Genomic DNA, 21,985 nt, shown 5'->3' on the forward strand with positions numbered 1-21,985 from the left:
CTTGATGATTAAATTGTCCTTTTTCTCACCTATATACATTTTCTGTGCAGCTTTCTTTTAATTCCTCATCCCAAAAAACATATACTTACCATTTTTTTTTCATCCACCATTCAGCGCTTAAAGCCAAAGGAAAAATCTTGTATTTCTGGTTATTGAGTAGCAGTAGTAGTAACTCTCCATGTGATGGCACTGGTTCAATCATCGTTACAACATTGTCCATATCTGTATAAACTACAACCTCAATGATTCAAAGCTAATATTAGCAAAGCTTTTCATTGACTCCCCCTATGGGCGCAAAAGAAAGAGAACACTAAAGAGGAACTAAACTCAAAAGTACCCCATACCAACAAAAATACACTTACCTTACAATCCCGCAGGGCAGTCAGATCCATCTGGAGGTCTCTTTTATCAGGTCCTGTGTCGTCCTGGCATCCGCCTTCGAGCCGGCGCTCCAGGCCCCGCCATCTTTCTCTCGTCTTCCGGCTTCTTCTTCCATCATCTGACCCAGGCGCGAGATCGGGTGACGTAGACGGGAAGCAAACTTCTTGATTTCACTGCGCATGCATGAGATTTGCAATTTTTTTTCTTTTTGCTTAGGTCTCCTTTTGCGCATGCCTGGGATGCACAGAGGAAGCACCCAAGAACCTCCCGGGATGCATGACATGGGTATCCCGGGAGGCTCTGCACTCCCATTCATTGGCTATCAAGAATTAGGAGGCGGTGCTGCACCCTTTTTTAAAAAATAAAATAAAGAGTGTTGCACTTAAAAAAAAAAAAAAAAAAATTACTCTACCTACCCTTTTATGTAAAGTGAAAATTCTGGGTTTAGGTACACTTTAAGAGAACATTTTCGCAAATCTTGCTTGCTTTGCCTTGTAATGTCAAATCACAGATTTTATTTTAAGTAACAAAAGCAAGACTGATATTATAAGACAAGACTGGGATTAGTAATAGACACAGTAGGTCTGTGTACACACACCACATGGATAAAGGGATTATTTCCTTTTATATTTATTGATCACACATTGTTTTTAACTGAGGTCGTTGGGAAAAAGTCACAAAATTGTAAATTGTAAACCATTAGGACTTGTAAAATAGGAAAATGTTTTGTTTAAAAAGTGATCATCCTAACACAAGGGAGTTTTGACTGTGCAGACAGATTCCAGTGATGGAAATCCAGTCCTGATTGTAGGTCTGATACAGTCTCGTTACATACGTTGTATCATTGGGAATAGCCCAGTTCTACTTGTCAGATCGGTAAAAATAGCCCTTTGTTTCTTGTTTTAATCTTTGGTATTAATCTTTGGTATGCTTTGGTATTCAGAGACATAATTTTGTGACCTGATAAATGTCTGTACATGTAACATACCTGAATACCAGGAACAACTTCTACTTTTATTTTTCTTTCATTATTGCGTTGACTGGATTGTTAGCTTACCCTTTTAGGATCAAGCATCCTGTTCCTTCGTTCCAAGCACCCTATTCTGTTCCATGTACACAAACCCATCATGGAAAATATAATAAAAAATAAATATTTAACAGCAATTTGTACCTATACCAGGTAGTTTTAATAAATGCAGACTTTCCCATGCAGGAGTCAGTCTGAAAACTTTATGGTGGTAGGTTTTCTTAATGAAGACATCAGGACCATCAAGTTATCTCATATATTTTCAACTGATACTAATTTGAAAGGTGGGGGTGGGGATGGGCGGTGGACTTTTATTTATGGTAGAAAGCTATGCTGCCACTGTGGCAGTAAAGGGGATACAACAAAAATAGTGGATCTTTCTCAAAGTAGACATTGAATAGATGCAATACTGCCGCTAGAATGATTATGAAGTAAATTGCAAAATATTTTTAGATCTACAGTATTTTTCATTTTGATACGTTTGCATTTTTAAATCAAAACTGCAGAAAACCATGTGAGTGGAGTTGATTCATGACCCAAATCCTTCACAGATTCTTGTAAAGAGGAGTATGTGTTTTGGATGCTTGGTGCATTTTCCATTCCAGAAAGTCGAAGTAGAGCTTTACAGTCTGCTGCAAGAATTTCTCCTATTCACCTCCAAATTACTAACCTTAACTAACCATAAATGGACTTAATACAGCATAGCTTTTTACTGGCACTGTCATAACACGTTAAACCATTTTGACAGCTGATGCAAAGGCTTTTTTATTTAACAATGGCAAATGTTTTTTAAGTTACATTTTTACATGCACAATTTAAACACTTTATGAGCGAAAACTGTTACAAATCTTTAACTACTGACATCATATTTTATATTTTTTTGTCAACATCCTAAGCAGGTATAACTGTGTGCAAATGTGAACAGTGCTTAATGCAACCTAAACTGCTAGTTGTCATTTAGAGGGGAATGTGCAGTAGCATTTGGTGTTAGTGGACGCAATAAAACTCCCCAGCATTGTCATTAAATGCAATTATACCCCAGCATTACTGTCATTGGCCACTATCAAAACCTTTAGCATTAGAGGAAGGTGAATTTGGGGAGTGTCTCTCCCCAAGATCTCACTGTACCTACAGCATTTATTTTGTGAATCTTCGCTTTCTGCACTATTCCTGCAGCTTCTTGAACATTCCTCCACAAGCCGTTACAGAGGAAGCTCTGACAAAGCCTTGCCTTACAGTTGTTAAGGCAATCTCCTGCTGGTCCCAGACCAGTTATCCCTCTCTGATGGCTTCTGTTTTCAGCGGCGCTGGGAGAGCGAGTAACTCGCACAACTCAGCATGTAGTTAAATCACTCTCAAAGCTTTATTATCACATCACAGTTTATATAGTTAAACAGCAAGGTGGAAGGCACTTAGTAGTTAATAACAAGAAATACAATTAACAACTTTGCTGAGCACGAAATGTTTCAAGATAAGGGTGAGGGGAATTTCAAGGTTAGGGGGGATACAGATGTTAGTTTACTGATAGGGAGTACAGCTACTTTTGACACAACTCAATTATCTACAAAATATAGCAAAAACACAAAATTAAACTTTAGGCTTCAGTAAAATTCCACTCCTTACAGCTCCCTCCTTTTATCCTTTAACAAAGAATAACTACAGTTTCAGGTTCTTGGGCATACATAACTCGAGGAAGCTGAATGACTCTGATTTGCATATTGACAATATTATGATTTTTGCCGGGAAATTATAGGTTTGACAGTTATTACAAAAGTTATACGGGTCATGAGATAAACGTATATCACTTTCAGTAGCCTCGTTGTTAGCCCGAGCAACGGCTTTGGCCTGAAAATCTGCTAGTCCCTTGTTTCTGGCATGGAAGAAATTGGAAGAAGTGTGCTTGACATTTGACAATGGCTTTTTGATTGGGGAGGTGAATGGCTTGTAAAAGTTTCAAAATAATGTGGAGCGCTGAATGGGTTTTCCGTTAGCTGTGGTAAAACCTCTTCGCTGCCAAATGGCTCCAAAATCATGTACGACTCCAAAAGCATAGCAGGAGTCAGTAAATATGTTTACAGCTATCCCTGCCATAATTTCACAGGCTCTGGTGAGCGCTATCAATTCTGCGGCTTGGGCAGACAGAGTGGGGCGGCTTCAAGGACTGTGTCAGGGAGCTGTACTATGGCATATCCAGCTAAATAAGTTTTGTCAGAGGGTTGGGAACAAGACCCATCTACAAAAACATTTTCTGCTAGAGGAATCGTTGTTGTGGATAAGTCTGAACGTGGTGTTGAGGTGTTATGTATTTCAGTGACACCTGAGTGTGACTCTGGCAAGTGTAGTACAGCATGGGATGTGTAAAGTATCATCTTGTGACCCAAAGTTAGAAGTGAGACACTTTCTACAGCCAGTGCACACGCTGCCAGCACACGCAGACAGGCTGGTATGCCTTGCATAGTAACAGGCAGTGTCTTGGAGACATATGCCACAGGCCTCAATTTACCTCCATGCATCTGAGCAAGCACAGCAGCCATAGATTTAAAATTTTCTCTAGCATACAATACGAATGATACATTGAAAATTGGCATTCCCAATGCAGGGGCAGAGGTCAGGGAATCTTGTAACGTCAAATATGCTTTAATAATCTCAGGTAACCATTGAATATTGTTAGGAACACTAGGGGTGGTACTGGGACGGAGCTGTAAGTCCCAATACGAGCAGTCAGGAATCCAGTGTCGTCAAAAATTGATCATGCCAAGAAAATTGAGCAGCTGTTTCTTTGTCTGTGGGTGAGGCAGACTGGTAATGGCATGTACACGGCTGGGGGCTAGTAGCCAGGATCCTGGGGTTAAAAGCATACCCAGGAATGTGACCTGTTGGAGACAAAACTGAAAATTTTCTGCGACACCCTTTGTCCCTCCTTTCCCAGAAAACACAATAGTAAAACTGTATCCTTCTGACATGCCTTCTGAGAGGGGCTACATAAAAATAAATCATAAACATATTGTAGTAAAGTGGAACCATGCTTCGGCTGCCACTGGCAAGGACCTGCTGGAGGGCAATTGAGAAAACCGCGAGTGAGTCAACAAAACCCTGGGGCAAGCGACATCAGTTACACTGCTGTCCCATGAAAATACAAGCCATAAGGGGCGGAGTCTCGGGTGACAATGGTATTGAGAAAAAGCATTGGCCAAATCAATAATACTATAAAATTGGGTCTCGGGCAATACTGCTGTAAGGATGGTAGTAAGATCTGAGATGACCGGTGTTAGGGCTATGACCAGCTCATTGATGGCCCTGAGATCCTGCGTAAAGCGGTATGAGCCATTGGGCTTTTTGACAGGATTTACTGGAGTATTGTAAGGAGAGCAGTTCTTCTTAAGTATGCCTTGCTGGCAGAAGGATTGAATCATGGGTGCTAAGGAATCTTCCTTGTCTTTGGCTAGGGGGTACTTCTTTTGGTATATTGGTTTATGTGGTTTTTTGAGTGCTGTATATGGGGTGTAGTCCAGGAATCCACGTCATATGGTCCGGTGTACCATGTGCTGTCGGGGACCGGAAAGTCTACTAATGACAATTGCAAGGCTGTATTGACATTAATCCCTCCCTTTGGGTCAACAAATGTGACATTCCCAGAGATCCGATCAGGAATCTTACTAACAGGTTATGTGGACAATTAATGTATTCTCCATGTGCTGTACATATGGGGATATGAGGTGTGCATCTTGTAGGGGTGATGACTTTGTTTATTCCCACAGAGGGCCCACCAGGTGTACATGGACCTGACCAGGATTGGAGGACAGAACAAGTCGCTCCTGTGTCCACTAAGAAGTCTGTCACAAATTGTCCTTCTTTTAATGTGATTGTTGGGCTTGGTCAGAGATCTGTAACATAGTGATGGTGGAGTCTTCCTGTGGGCATCCCTATGCTTGATGTGGTTTGCCCGCCCATTGTATGGGGTACTTTGGGGCAGGGTGGTTGTAATTGTCAGTTGACTGTGACTGCATTGGCGTACTATGTGGTTGCTGTTGTACTTACTGCTGTTGGTGGGTAGGGCAGTCTCTGGCCCAATGTCCTTTCTGTCAGCAAGCAAAACACGCTTGTTTCCTTATAACATTTCCATATTCTCTATTGTCATTCCTGTGCTGTCTGCCTCCACTGCCTCTATCTCCTCCTCTGTACCCTTAGGGTTTCCCTGAATAATGGAGTCCCTGCATATGGGGCTGTCACGGTTCAGGTAGCTCAAAGCAACCAGCAGCATCTTTTGTCATTAATTGGGCAAGAATTTGTGGGGCATCTAATGTGCTCCAGTTGTCAAAAATCATTTTGGCAGTGCGCCCATGTTCAGGAATCATTCCTATAATCAGTGACTGATAAATATTATAGCCAGATTTCCTAAACCTGCTTCTTCCTTTCACACTTTTCTAATCCTTCTAGCATAATCACTTTCAGTTTCTCCGGGCTTCTGTTTGCATGCCAGTGCAGTGGCCATGGATTTCCTAGCTTCGTGTAATCTTACAAACTCAATGTGTAACTCTTCCCATACCTTTTTATAGTGTGCTTCGGTTATGAGGGGATAATCATTTGGATTTGTTAGGGCTGCGGTTGGAATGGCCAGAGCTGATATGTTGCTCAATTGGAAAGGCACATCCCCAATATACAATTGATACGAAATTTAGAGAAAGATCCTTCATGTGGCAATGGATCGGGATATTTCATACACAATCCACAAACTTATCGTTCTATAATACTTATACTTCTATGTCATGCAATAAAATCCTTATACTCTATAAACAGAATAAAACAGAGGCCACCAGTTGTGCACAAATTCAATGAAAGATTTCCAAAATCTTAACTGAGGACCCACCCTTCTTTGAAGGAATCTGCACTGCCACAGTGCTTATGTCCGTAAGATATCTACGGAGACATGGGAGGGCAGAGGTAGAAAAGAAAATTTTCCACTTACCCGGTCCTGGTCCTTTTAAGGTAGTTAGATATCCCACTTCTGACACTCTCAAAGCTTTATTATCACATTGCAGTTTATATAGTCAAACAGTGAGGTGGAAGGCACTTAGTAAGAAGTAATACCAGCAAATATAATTTACAACTTCGCTGAGCACGGAATGTTTCAAGATAAGGGAGAGGGGAGTTTCAAGGTTAGGGGGGGATACAGATGTTCATTTACTGATAGGGACTACAGATCGTTTTGACACAACTCAATAATCTACAAAATATAGCAAAAACACAAAAGTAATTAAACTTCAGTCTTCAGTAAAATTCCACTCCTTACAACAGTGTATGGTAGGTCTGGGGAAAAGATCAGCTGCAGGGAGCATTTAGGCAATTCTGATGACAAAATAGAATCTAAAAAGCACTAAATTTGAAGGTGTACCAGAAAGTTTTACAATAGGATGTCACTTTTGATTTAGTAGAATAATTCAAAAGCTGAGAATGACTAAAAACTGGAGCTATTTAGTAATTTAGAATGGCCAAGTTATGTTTCTGACTTCTGATCTGAAGTAGTTGAAAAAAGTTCACAAACATTATTGTAATAATTCTCCAAATAACTTGACACTACATAGATTAAAAGTCTCAAGTAACATGCTAATGTTTTTGAAAGTCACGCCTACAACTCAGCCAATATGGAATAAATTTGAGCAGACTGTTGAAAAGGGAACCCAACTGTCACATAATAAAATCTAACATCCTGACAAATACATGTCAGAATATTGAATGACAAGGTGCCAAAAGTAGGATCAGAATAAAAAAAAAAAAAAAAAAAAAAAGAACAATTATCATTGTTATTGTAATCCTTATCCAGCCTTGAGATGTATAACTGCCCTCCACTTCACCAGCTCCCTCCTATTCAAAAAAAATATATGCAGAGTACTAAGAACCTATAGAAGTCTCTAAAATTTTCCGCTTTATTCAAAAATATATCAAATAGTTTTCCTGGTGTTTTACTTAAAAAAAAATCCCTTACTTTATGGTATAAAGTTTTATAAACGGCTTTATAAAGTTATGCACTTGGGGGCTAACAACATGCATGCATGGAGGAATTCAGCTAAACTGAGAGATTAGCTGAACTAAATCCATCCCAAGGGATGGGAAGAGACGTTTAGGGGGGAATATGATCACCCTGTTTAAATATATAAAGAGTGCACAGATCATTACAAAGAACAAGAGGGCATCTGCGTTTGGAGGAAAAGAAGTTTATGCTCCAGATAAGTAAGAGATTCTCCACTTTAAGGTCCATGAAAATGTGGAATTGGCTCCTTCAGGAAGTAGTTTCAGCAACTGCTATGGATTGCTTTAGGAAAAAGCTGGATGCTTTTCTAGAAGCACATAATATACCTGGGTATTAAGGCTTTAAAGTAAAGATAACAGAGACCGTTGATCCAGGGAACATACGATTGCCTCATGGAATCAGGAAGGATTTTTTCCCCCCTGTTGTAGCAAATTGTACCAAGGTTTTTTTGCCTTCCTCTGGACCAACTATGTCCATAAGGTTTTATATCTGCGATATATTTATTTCCCTAGTGGTTGAACTGGATGGACTTATGTCCTTTTTTCAACCTGACTTACTATGTAACTATGTAAAACACAGAAACTTGAGAACAGTATAAGTTTGCAGACCTAGGGCAAGAATTGTGATTAGGAAGTCAGCAGGCCTCTTAATTTGTACACCCAGTCTGTGTCTGAAAAAATGCTAAAACCATTGAATCAGTGTAAGCCAGCAAAAATTTCCACCACAGGTGTCCGATTTCAGATATTTTTTCTCAACCATCAACTATGCTAGCATTTGGTTGGTTGACAACCATGCAATTACCCTCTATGCACCACCCTTTCATATTGTTAGAAATAATTAAGACTTAATGGCAACTGTTTTACCATAACCTCCAGATTTTTTCATACATCAACCCTTTTTATCTAACCAAGTATAACTTTGGTAATGCTATGAACATTTACATAATCAGCATGGATATTATTTGCTTTCACTGACCTCTGTAACTGTAGGACAATGTACAGCAATTATTCTTTAAGGTTAAGATGTGAACTTGTTCATGTTTGTTCATGCATTACTATTTTGTAAGGCTTGAAGTTCGCCAAACCATAGAACCAGTGTCCAGGGGACAATAGTTGTCACAGGACCAGAGGGTGAAGAGAAAATATGAAAAAGTATGAAAGGTAATCTTAATATTGAAAAGGAGCATTGGGGTATATTACAAATTTCTTGCTCTATCCAAAACATAAAGACAAGTTTTGGTTTTACATAAATAGAAATAAGTAGGACAAAGAATTTTTTTATCCTACATAAAATATCTAGGAGTATTTATTTTGTCCAAGCTGTACCTTGAAAGATTTACTATTTATTGTCTTGAATTCTCAGAAGAAGCACTTCCTGTGTCATAGTGTGATATCACGGACATTCTTGCTTCTGACTGCTATTCTCACAAGATCTGATCATGTAACTATTACTATAGCTATTACTATATCACTACTACTATTGTGTTGTACACTCTTGTGTTGGAGATAGAACATAAGAACATTGTATGAAAAAATTTATGGAAAGATATATACATATATTCAATAAGATTGTGTCCTGCGGTGTCACAGCTGCAGTCTGTGTATGAAGCTGGCGTGCTGCGGAATGAGTGGAGATGGAGACTTCCGGTAGTCGCCTCTATAAAAGGTATGGGAGGCGGCGTTCCGGAAGTCTACCTCTACCATGAAGGAGTTACTGACGCGAGAGAACGTCAGGACCTGTGGTCGTTGTCACGAACGGGGGGGATTCCCAGAAGGGATCCTCCCATCCAGAAGACGTCCACAGAGGGGAGGTGTCGCCAGACTCAGGCCGGCACATTGCCCTGATAGAGCGCATCCAGTGATGTGCATCCAGGGCAAAGCAAGCCCCTCCAACAGAATGGGCTCATGCGGGGACTCAAATCGGGCGGGCCTGGGGAACCCTTTCCCCCCACTTTATGCTGCATCAATGAAACATCGATGCCCCCCTCCCCGCAAGTCAGTCTGTATCTGGAAGACACCCGGGGCAGTATGAGTGAAGGGGCTCTGATGGTGGACCAGTTATATAGGAAGAATTGAAGATGCAGTTTGTCAAAGTATTTGAAAGAAATTAATTAAAAAGTGAAAAAGCATATAATTCAAATACTGTTAATATGATGAATAAAATCGCACTATAGATATTGTAATGATTGGAAATGATCACATACATAATCAAATATTGACAATTAACATGACATACAGTATAATTCTAGAGATAGTATATATAACAATCCTAGATAGTAAGTATCTAAATTGTACAGAATCAAGTGTGTAAAAAAGGTTTAAAGCTAAACATTTTGTTGAAAGTGGTTTGCTCTTTGGGTGAAAATCCATTTCGTTTCACACTGGAGAAGGATGCTATCAAAATCACCTCCTCTGGCGTTGGGAGTAATTTTCTCAAAGCTGCAAATTTATTATAATTGGTATCGAATTTGTGTTCCGTTCCAACATGAAAACTAATAGGTGTGACCATTTTCCCATTCCTAATGGAATTTTTGTGTTCATAAATGCGTTTTTTGAAAGATCTTTTTGTCTTACCTACATAAAAGCGACAACAAGAGCATAAGATGAGATATATGATCCCTGATGATGAACAGTCAACATGGTATTTAAGTTTGCATGTGGAACCATTGGGAAGCACTAATGTAAATTTTTTTTGAATCCAGCTACATTGCCTACAATGGCCACATGGGGTTTAGAATCTGATTTGATGTATTTGTGTGGGGTGTAATGGCTATGAACAAAAGTGTGAGTCCAGTCACATGAGTCTGAGTCATATGTCTAGCAATTTTGGTTTAAATGTCTTGATGCATTTCCCAGTGATGACATACATACATACATACATACATACACAGTGCTCAACCCAGATTTTTTTTAAGCCGGGTGGGAAGAAATTGTAGGTGGGTGGCAGCCCTGTATTGTGACCAAACTCTTTAGTAACCACCCAAAAACAGCCGGGTGGGTGCTGAAAAGTGCCGGGTGGTGTGCCCAGCTAAAAGGGCTTGGGGAGAACCCTGATACATATTTACATACAATTTTATATTTTAGATTTATAAAGTTCTGAGATATACCATAGTGCTGTACAATGAAACACTGAGCTAAACCCATCAGTCTCTGTACAGAGGAGATGACACTCTAATGTCCACCCACAGTCACACATTATTATTATACATTTATATACCTCTGACATATACCACAGCGCTGTATAAAGATCTGCAGTGTCATGTATGTCCAGCGAGTTTGGTTTAAATGTCCCTATGCGTTTCCGAGTGATGGTGGAACATAGCAGGTTTGGTTGAAATGTCTCCATGCGTTTCCTAGTGATGACATACACACACACATACATACATACATACATACAAATATAGCTCTGACATGTAGCAAAGCGCTGTACAAAGATGACTGGTGCACTCACATGAATCTCAGTCATATGTATAGCAAGTTTGGTTGAAATGTCTCCATGCGTTTCCTAGTGATGACATACACACACACATACATACATACATACATACAAATATAGCTCTGACATGTAGCAAAGCGCTGTACAAAGATGACTGGTGCACTCACATGAATCTCAGTCATATGTATAGCAAGTTTGGTTGAAATGTCTCCATGCATTTTCTAGTGATGGTGGAACATACATACATCCAATTTTGTAAATATAAATTTATATAGCTCTGACATATACCATAGTGCTGTACAATGAAATACTGAGCAAAACCCACCAGTCTCTGTACAGAGAAGCTGACACTCTAATGTCCCCCCACAGTCACACAGTATTATTATACATTTATATACCTCTGACATATACCACAGCGTTGTACAAAGATCAGCGGTGTCATATGTCTAGAAAGTTTGGTTGAAATGTCTCTATGCATTTCCGAGTGATGGTAGAACATAGCAGGTTTGGTTGAAATGTCTCCATGCATTTCCTAGTGATCACCAAATATAGCTCTGACATATAGCACAGCGCTGAACAAAGATCAGCGGTGCACTCACATGAGTCTGAGTCATATGTCTAGCAAGTTTGGTTGAAATGTGTCAATGCGTTTCCGAGTGATAGTGGAACATAGCAAGTTTGGTTGAAATGTCTCCATGCGTTTCCTAGTGATGACATACACACATCCAAATATAGCTCTGACCTCTAGCACAGCGCTGTACAAAGATGACTGGTGCACTCACATGAGTCTCAGTCATATGTATGGCAAGTTTGGTTGAAACGTCTGGAGTTTTCAAGTGATGGTGGAACATATGTACATACACACATACATACATACGATTTTATATATATATATATATATATATATATATATATATATATATATATATATATATATTAGAGATGGAAGTAATATACTAACAGATTATCAGCAAATAAAACTGATTATGCTAATAATGGTGTGTGGCAAAATGAAATCATTTATTGATGCAGAGTTCCTAAAGGATATGTGTTCGATTGTCAATACAGGTTGACAACCAAACATCTGGCAACCTCCGTCCGTGAGGAGTGCCAGACTTTTAAAAATTCCGGATTTTTTTTATACTCACCTCCACACACAGGCCAGCCTTCCTCTTGCAGCACCGCGGACATCTGGCACAGTTCCAGGGAGCGGGCAGCAGAGGTGTCTCAACGTGTATTTAGTTTAGCAAGCAAGACTTAACAGCTGTTTCTGCATAACAGCGCCATCAAATCATTAGTGGCCAAACAGTGTACTATAGTCCCTGTGTTGAAATTGCCGAAATTCATGCTGGAAAACTGGAAAAAAACGGATTATCGAAGGACGGATTTTCGATTGTCAACCTGTAAATTTATTACCATTTCTGACAGGCAAAAGATCTAATAGGTGTCCATTAATGTAAATTTTGACAAAGGGGTTACTGTATAAAATCATAATTTTGTGAAAAAAATGTCTCCCGGCTAAACAGTAATGGCTTTAAAAAAAAAAAAAGGGAAAATGATCAATGCTAGGCTAGGAGGATCAGGTTAATACTTTGGCTTGTGTTATCCTTAACCACAGTATCTGTAGGTACAGAGGACATTTAAAGCTTAATGCTGAATTCACACTGTCAGTAAGAAGGTACGTTTACCACTTCCACTGCGTATCAAGTTGCGTCTCCCTGTGGCAGCCCCATAGAGGATGTATAAAATTTCTAGTATCTCTCATCGCTGCCTGCTGTCATATGTGCAGACGCTGGTTCTTTTTGAACTAGCACTGTTGTGCGAGTGCTTGAGTTGCTGGCAATGTGCCAGTAATGGGGAACTGTGCAAAACCATGTGACTCAGTCAGGTGTGAACCTGCCCTAAAGAGTAATGTAAATGTCCATGCATGGACACAATTATTTACCGTATTTTTCGGACCATAAGACGCACTGTCATAAGACGCAGGAAAAAGTCCCTGCGTCTTATGGTCCAAATGTAGCCTCTGTGCCCGGGCCGTCTCTCCGGTATCCTCCCCAGCCGCTGTCCCGTCCCCCCTGTGTAGCCCCCCCTCCGGCTTTTCTCCTGTCCAGCGCGGCCAGAGTGACTGTGACTCCTCATGTGTTTATGACTGTGCTGTTGGTTTTTAATGCACATAAAATATTTTAGGACACTATTTGTTTCAGAATATTTTTTTCTTCATTTCCCTTCTCTAAAAACTGGTGCGTCTTATGGTCCAGTGCGTCTTATGGTCCGAAAAATACGGTAATCTTCTGTCATAAACACATTCTTTTAGTATTATACAAAATCACTCTTTCCAAACTGTCAGTTATTACACAGATCTTTTACCAAGATTTGTTTTTCTTTCTGATGTTTCCTCCCCCTTACCTTTAACATGTTCACTTTTAATTTGCATTATTTTCCTATGGTAAACACCATATTTTAGCTAGTGTGGAGTCCACTATTATACTCCTTGCCTAGTTGAAGATTAAGGTAGCTCCCTATTTTCCCACAGTCTCCTGACATATCCACGTCATACATTACAGAAGGCATTAGGACGGTCTACACAGAATCTACAAATCACATGTATGTATGGCGTGTCTTTGGGGGGGGAGGGGGGGGCTTCATGGTGAATATCTGGAAGAGACACATGGCTCGCTCTTTCATTTCTGCTGCATTAGCCACACCTATAATGCTTTACCTGTAAGTACAGCTTCAAGTATAATGCTGCTATTCTCATATTTTTCTGTTTATGATTGAGTTTATTTTTTTCTGTTACTGTGTGTCAGACCATGTAAAATAATCACAAATGTCTTTTTTATTTCTTTGTGCTCAGAAGTTGCTGGTGCACTCAGAAAAGAGGGTATTATTTTAGCACTGTGTCCTATGATTTCATCCTGTACTGCTGGTATATATGAGTCAGTAAATCCTAATTGACTGGTAACCATGGTGATTTCTAATAGATTCTTGTAGCAGGATCTGGTTTTTATCAACCTGCTTCCATACAGGGCCCCTTATGTCTAGATGTGTGCCACCACACAGTCATTGTCATATGTAGGAAATGACAAAATCTCACCCTAACATGTTTTCATTTCCAGTCACAATGTGTCAGCACGTTTCTTAGGGTGGACAAGTTCTTCTGTTCATTTAATTCTTATTGGAAAAAGTCTACCAAGCTATGGGCCTCTGGACTCCATTTCTGGTTCAGTGTTTTCCATGAAGCAATGTGAATTTATGTGCCAGCCATGATGAAATGTTACCATAGTTATAGCCCAGGATATGGTGGCAGAAAGACAAATGAGTAAGGGCCTTGTGGGAAAAATGAATAATAAAATATTATTTGGATGAGTTTTGGGGAGTTGGAGAGCTCATTGAATTGTAAGAACCATAACTGTGTTTTGACAGAGCTCTTGGCGTATGAATGGGATACCCGGAGAGCCAGAGTGTATGCTGCCAGTGATATGATCTTCATTCTAGTAATGAAAAACTGATATGAAAAAATGTAATTGCTGCAACCCTCTAATTATTTCACATCCAGTGTTCTAGTGCAATGTGTCGCTGAAGCCTTGCCAATTATAGCCTCCTGTCATCTTTTTCTTTGACTTTTTTTATCACAAGGTTTGTTCCACCCTATGATTACAAGAGTGCTTTAAGAATGAAGATTTAAACGCTCCGGTTGTGTAAATGATATCCAAACCTATGGGTTTTTTTTTTTTTTTTAGTTTTTTTTGTTTTTTTTGGTTTTAAGTTGTTTGTCTAATTTCGGGATATTTACCTTTTTAATAGGAAGCGATTGGAAATCTCTTTGTGCTTCATTTTTGCAATCTCCATTTGCATGTATTAATTTTTTCACAGATCTTTAGTAATAAAATTGTTCCTGCTGCCCAATTTCTGACCATTCTACACGGTATGTTTTTTTTTTTATTATTTTCTTCTAATGTCACCCAGGGTCTGCTGCTTTTTTTCCATGTGCCCTCTGTATGGCAGACACTTGCTTTCCTTTTCTTTGTTTTAACTTTTGCTTTCTTGTCACTTCTTGGTCATCTTCCTTTTTTCCTCCTCCAGTCATCTGCTTTGTCTTTACAGAATAAACATATTTAATTACATAAGTGCTCATTTCTTTATACAGTGGTACCTTGGTATAAGTTCTTAATCTGTTCCAGATCCTTGGACTTATACCAAAATGAACTTATACCAAACAAATTTTTCCCATAAGAAATAAAGAAAAATGATTAATTCGTTCCCATGAAAAAAAAATCCTATTTTCTTGGCATATTATACATTGGTGGGGCTGTATAAAATAGTTTAAACATGCCAAATACTAAAATGCATAAATACAAAAGCAAGTAGATGAAATAAATTAAATAAATTAAAATTTAACCTCACTTTACCTTGCTGAGAAGAGTCGAGCGCCTACTAGGATGGTGCTGAGAAAGGTAGCAGCTTTGTCTCGAGAAAGGTAAAAAATGGTAGCTTATTACTCATTTTGACCCATGCAAGTTCTAGCACAAAGGTTTTATACCAAGCAAAATTTTTCGTGTCCAAACAAGACTTATATCAAGTTAGACTTATTCCAAGGTACCACTGTACCAAAGTACAGCTCTAGATTCTGGCAAATGCATAAGGAGCTTTTTTTTATTAATGCAGTCTCTCTAATCATTAGAGGCTTAATAATATACAGAAATACGAATCCTGGTCTTTGATCCCTTGTAAAAAAAACAAAAAACAATTCACTTTTTTTGTCTGGGTTCACTGCCATTTTCTATTATCAGGAAATAATTTGATAGGACTCCTGCCAGGTTTCCACTGAGTTTGTTGCTGAATACATTTTTAAGGGCTTACCTAACTAAAATCAATATATAGACTCTAATGCTGATGTGGGGCAGCACGGTGGCTCAGGGGTTAGCACTCCGGCCTTTGCAGCGCTAGGTCCCAGGTTCGATCCCCAGCCAGGACACTATCTGCATGGAGTTTGTCCCCCTGTTTGCGTGCGTTTCCTTTGTGTACTCCGGTTTCCTCCCACATCCCAAAAACATGCAGTTAGGTTACTTGGCTTCTCCCTAACAACTGACCTTGGACTACATTAATGACATATAAATATGGTAGGGACATTAGATTGTGAGCTCCTTTGAGGGACAGTTAGTGACACGACTATGGACTTTGTACAGCGCTGCGTAATATGATGGCGCTATATAAATACTGTATAATAATAATAATATTAATGACAGACAAGGGTCAATTAAACCCACCTTGGCTGCCTAGACTCATAATAAAATGAATGCATTGAATTTGCATTTATTTTTTTTTGTCTGTTTATTTCCATGTGTTGTCACTTTTATGGATGCATGCATTATCTTGACCTAAAGGTACTGTGAATATGATGATATTCTCTCTTATTTCTATGCAGCTATGCAGCATAGTTGGGGGGACAGGTTTCACGTTAGATTTTTTTAATACTTTATGAACAATAGTTTCTTGTTTTATATAATTATGGTTTTGCATATACTGCCTTAAAAATCCCACAAAAATGGTCTTTTCTCACTTTAAATAGGGATGTTGGCAGTTAGTTAAAATTTATGAGATGCGACAAATGAAAAATAATCACTGAAACTTTTATTAATAATAACCAGAAATATACAGGTAGTCCCCAAGTTAAGGACATTCGATGTACAGACGACTCCTAGATACGAACAGAGGATTCCCTGCTTGCTCGCGTGCAGAGGCTGCATAGGGGGAGGGGGCGGTTTGCATGACTTGCAGAAGAAATCCTTTGCTAAACACAGCTGAGGTCCTGGGTGTTCTTAAGCTAGGTACACAGCTGAGGTTGTGGGTGTTCTTAAGCTAGGCACACACTTCCAATAAATATCATTAGAAAACGAACTATTTTGACCGATCAACGACTACGCACGATTATATTTGAACGATTGTATTGTGAAAGATTCTGTACATGCTGTAACGATACAAACGTTCAAATATAATCCACCAATAGTGTACACACGCTAGATATGATCAATTGAACAATGCAGGAAGTGACGTAAAGGAGAAAGTGTATTGCAGAAACATGCACAATCACTGAACAACCGTACACACAATAGATAGAGAACGATCGTAGGCCAATCAGATCGTGACGGTCGTTGATTTCCTCATTGTTTGTGATTAGCTCATAGTGAGGATTTTATACAGTAACTGACACCACACTGCCTTATAATATGTTGAGACAAACATCTGTCCTAATGGCATAAATTAATGTACCTGTTCTGACTTACATACAAATTCAACTTAAGAACAAACCTACAATCCCTATCTCGTATGTAACCCGGGGACTACCTGTAATTCCACAATTACAAATTGCAATCAGGCAGGATTTTTATTGCAGACTTTATATATCTTTGGTATAATTGACCCCTGTCTGATCCTGGTCACTTTCTCTCCAGTGCAAGTACCCTGTGTCCCACCTTGTAAAGGAGCCCTAAGTAGTCATTAAAAATATGCCTGCAAGATACGGAGCAGAGACTAATCACGGACTGCCACGTGATGCTGCATGTAGTGGTGGATGCCCATCAGTCAAAGTTTGTAGACAAATACTTTTTTTCTGATTAAAATACATGCATTATATATTTACCATCCTGTCTTCTGGTTTAATATATTAGTATTTGTAGAAGTTGGCAGGATTTCATCTGCAGAAAGTTGGCAAGTGCAGCTAAGCCAGTATTTTAACACAGACCTGCAGTTTACAATTGAATAATCTTTACTCCACCGGTGCAAGTAAGAAATTAAATCTCAAAGTGTCACCATAGATATTAACAATGCTGTTTACATTAATGTGTCTGACTAGCGCTCCATTTCATTAGTTAAGGTAGTTGTATCCTGTAATTTCTGTAATGGGTAATTGGACTCAGCTGTTCGGTGCTGCAGAAAGACATTTCCACTGCTTGTGGATATACTGTAGTGTAATTTCTGTAGAGTTTTATGTAAGTACCAGTTGTAGATTCACGACTGTTACAGGTTATGTGCTTATTTAAGTGTTTGTGTATTTAATGTGGGGTACATTCACTGTTAATAGAAAGTAGCATTTTTATAATTATAGCATTATTTTCTTCAAATGGCAGTGGTGTCTTACCAAATACAAAGTAGTGCAGCATAGTTGGGGTCACAGGTTTCACGTCCTAATAGAATTGTATATTGCTAGCCATGTTAACCATTGTCTGTTGCTTTGTGTTTAGTCTTTTTCAGTACAGATTTCAGTAAACCCAACAAGTAGTGAATTGCCCCCCTGAGTACTAGAAAAAAATTAGATCAGTGTTTCTCAACAAGGGTTTTGTGGAACCCTAAGATTCCTTCAGAGGTTGCTAGGGGTTCCTTGAGCAATGTGGAGTTTGTGCCTCTCAGGTCTCAGTTTAGCGAATATCAGTGATCTTTTTAGCTAACTGTAATGGTGGTATTCTTCCCACTAGCCAACAATGTAAGAGACATCCTTCTCACTGATCACCACACTAAAGTGAGCTGTGGATATAGTATAGTAGTTTATCAAGGGGTTTCCCCTGTTAAAAAAGGCTGAGAAACACTAATTTAGACTGAAGAGATGATGAGACAAAGTAAGGGAATCGGGAGAAAATCAGAAGAATTCACTTCTTCTTCACTGAACAATGCTGATTAAAATTAATTTACAGAAGGTAAAAATTCAGTTGTTGGAGACATTAAATTAATGCCACCCAGTGTAGCTTTACCAGATCCTTCCATTCAAAGAATTTTAAAGGGTACTTCAGCTTTTTCTGAGACTTTTTATTACTATTATATTTTTTTTTTACCTGACATTTTATGAAATACCAAATAGGGCCTCTCAACAGTTGTTTTATGTGCAACATCACGCTTTGTCTAGGTGCAGACTGAACAGTTTAAAACCCCAACTACCTGGATAAAGTATAGTGTTGCACATGAAAAAATATAGGTGTGAAAAATATCCTTTCTGAGATAAAGGAAATATGTCAGAAGTATGATGGTAAGTTCCTTTAGAGAAAGCTGTGCTCTTTAAATTGTGGACTTGTAATTGAGACAGGTTATGATATTACATCTTAGAGACATTGGCTACTGTGTGCAAGCAGATTTGTGTACTTTAATGCCTGTATACTCATGGAGTCCATTGAAAAGCCAAGCGGTGTGAACATAGGGTAGTGTAGGGATTAGGGAGTTAAGTGTTAAAAAGAAAAAGAATTAATCATTTATGTATTAGCACGCTTTATGAAAATATCAAACATACTGTGTTTGCATTCAAAGTGTAAACGGGTCTGTTATGTTTCCCCCTGCACGTGTCTAAATCTTTTCTCTGTCCCTATAGCGTTATCATCGGCAAAGAGGAAATTTGCAGGTTCACTGAATGAATTCAAATTCCGGTGCATCGGTGATGCAGAAACTGATGATGAAATCTGCATTGGTAAGTGAACAATGTGCTGTGCGTTGGGGTTTACCTGTCAATGCTAAATGCATCCCAACAGATTATAATGCAAGAGTTTGTTGTACTCTGCTTGGCTTCAATGTTACTTTGTTTAGAAAGCCAAACTGACAGGCACACTACCCATGAGGTAACTATTATTCATCACATCGGCTGTTGATTCTTGCCTCAGTTCCCTAGCGTTCCTATTACTGAGTGTATGACTCAGGCTTGTGCTGGTTAACTAATATATGAATTGCAAGTAAAATAACAATAGCCACAGTGCTAAACTCAGCTTTGCAGTTCCCTATTTACCATGTTCTAGAGAGACAAGGACACAAACCAACCACACCCTGCACCAGCAATTTGATACTAAGGCCCTGATTTACTAAAGCTCTCCAAGGCTGGAGAGAATACACTTTGATCGGTGAAGCTGGGTGATCCAGAAAACCTGGAATGGATTCCTTAAAATCATTTGCTATTTGCTAGCAAATGTTTTGAATTCTGGACCAGATCCATTCCAGGTTTGCTGGATCACCCAGCTTCACTGATCAAAGTGTATTCTCTCCAGCCTTGGAGAAAAAAATCAGGGCCTATGAATAGAGTTTTATCTTTAAAACTCATACATAGCATGTCACATACAGTATAAACCTTTTTTGAAATGACTTTTTTTGCTGTCATGCAGATTCCTTGGCCTTAACATCATCTTTATTACAGATTTATATTTATTTATTTATTTATTTATATATTTTTTTGAGTTTATGGTTACAAGCTGATCAATTTAGTGGCATCACAGTACAATCAAATAAGGGACCGGTGTTAAAGCATACTATAGTGTAAAGTGCTGCCCTATCATATTTATATTAAGGCAGTTAGTAAAAAAAAAAGCCTGTTAAAAAACTAAAAAAAAAACAGCTGCACTTTTGCAGCTAGCATTTGTGAAGTCTGCAAATACAAATGGCACTTTTCTTTAAATACATTTCCTGTAGGTTTGTTGTTTAAGAATAATATGTTTCTTTGCTGCCAGAGACCACACAACCTGAAAGCACTTAATTTTCTGTATTGCTTTTCTAGACAAGGTCTAGCAAATAAAGCATGTGAGCTTTGATTGATACAGTTATGTGTCATACTCCATGAAATAGACGATTGAGCACAATTCTTTAGGTCAGAAACAAGAAAAGATCATTTTTAGCTATGCCCTATATGGAGCCTTCTAATTGCAGTTAACCGAAAATAAAAAAGAAAGTATAAATGGTAAATGGGTTTTTGTAATATTGGAAGTACACATCATTTTCACTGAACGCATGAAAGCAATCCCAGTAGCAAGTCTGCTGACATTCATACAGGAAGCTATTTGTACTGCTGATGAATGGTGACATTCCTTGTGCTGGCAGGACTGTATTGTTCTAACTTCCTTCCATTGCCTCTCCAGCCAGGTCTCTGCAGGAATTTGCTGCTGTACTGGGCAATCTTGAAGATGAGCGGATGCGGATGGTAAGTGGTCCCAGTGACACAGGACATTGAGAAATGATTAAACATAATGCAGCCTGGCAGGTGTGTAACTCTCCCATAGTTTACACTATAGCAAGAAAATCATCTAAAATACAGAACCATCAAGTTTGTCATTATGTTAGACCCTGTGTCATGGGTCACTATGTTGTGTTTTACTGTATATTTTTAAATCATTTTGCAGACTGAAATTATAAAATATGAGTGTGTATAAAACAAGTCTATGCAAGGCTTTATTAACCCCCCTAGCGTTCTAATTCTGTCAGTTTTTTTTATGCAAAAAGTGAACCTATTTTTTTTGCATAGAAATTTTTGTTTATATTGTGGGTTTGTAATTCTTAGGATTAACTCCCGGGTATGATAATTATATTTATTTTTTATATTATAATCATAAATTATAATAAAGTACATATTTATAAATAATATTTAAAAAAAATAATGAAATAATAGACAACAATGTAACCTAAAAATAAAATATAAAATTAAAAATGTACTTTTAGTTTTATTTCATGTTGTGTGGTTTTTTTGCACTGTAAAAACCATTTAAAAGCAGATTACATTGTAATCTGCTTTTAAATTTCCCTCCCAGACACACCCCCCAATACATCACCACTCACATCACCCAGAAGATGACTCATCCTCCCGGGTGATGTAAGTGGGGATTTCCCTGCCTGCTCACACAGGCACACAGACGCTGGAGCTGCTGCTGCTCGCATCTCCAGAGAGATGCAAAGCACAATGCAGGATTTCTGCATTGTGTTTACATCTCACTGCAGATGCCAGCAGCAATAGCAAATTCCGGGGGTGACCACCCCCGGAATCTGCTATTGCTGCTGGCATCTGCAGTGAGATATGACGCACAATGCAGAAGTGCTGTATTGTGCGTTGCATCTTTCTGGAGATGCGGGCAGCAGCGTGGCCGGGACCCGGGTGGTATTTAAAAGCAGATTACTCAGTAATCTGCTTTTAAATTTCCCGCCCAGCCACACCCACTGACGGGCCGGCCCCCGGGCATCACACCAGGACCATCGGATCGCTGCTGTAGCGTGGGGCAAAGGTAAGGGGGGCTCTTAAAGTTACCCCGAGTGTGACTCGTTATTACCGCTTTTTGCAAGTAAAAGCCACCCCGGTCACACTTACCGGGGTGGCTTTTACCGCT

At 39.0% G+C, this 21,985-nt stretch overlaps 1 protein-coding gene across 3 annotated transcripts in view; it reads left to right on the forward strand.

Annotated features, from left to right (window-relative positions):
* Window positions 1–21,985, forward strand: part of ARHGAP26 (Rho GTPase activating protein 26) — a 405,537-nt gene that overhangs the window by 83,442 nt on the left and 300,110 nt on the right. For all 3 annotated transcript variants that reach the window (XR_011919418.1, XM_072400904.1, XM_072400903.1), the window contains 2 exons: window positions 19,225–19,320; window positions 20,750–20,811. Coding sequence is in view for 2 of the 3 variants with exons in the window: in XM_072400904.1 (XP_072257005.1) it covers window positions 19,225–19,320; window positions 20,750–20,811 (158 nt within the window). In the remaining variant the exon portion in view is untranslated. The remainder of the gene's footprint in view (window positions 1–19,224; window positions 19,321–20,749; window positions 20,812–21,985) is intronic.

The sequence above is a fragment of the Pyxicephalus adspersus genome, chromosome 2, assembly GCF_032062135.1.
Source record: "Pyxicephalus adspersus chromosome 2, UCB_Pads_2.0, whole genome shotgun sequence".
NCBI lineage: Eukaryota > Metazoa > Chordata > Amphibia > Anura > Pyxicephalidae > Pyxicephalus > Pyxicephalus adspersus.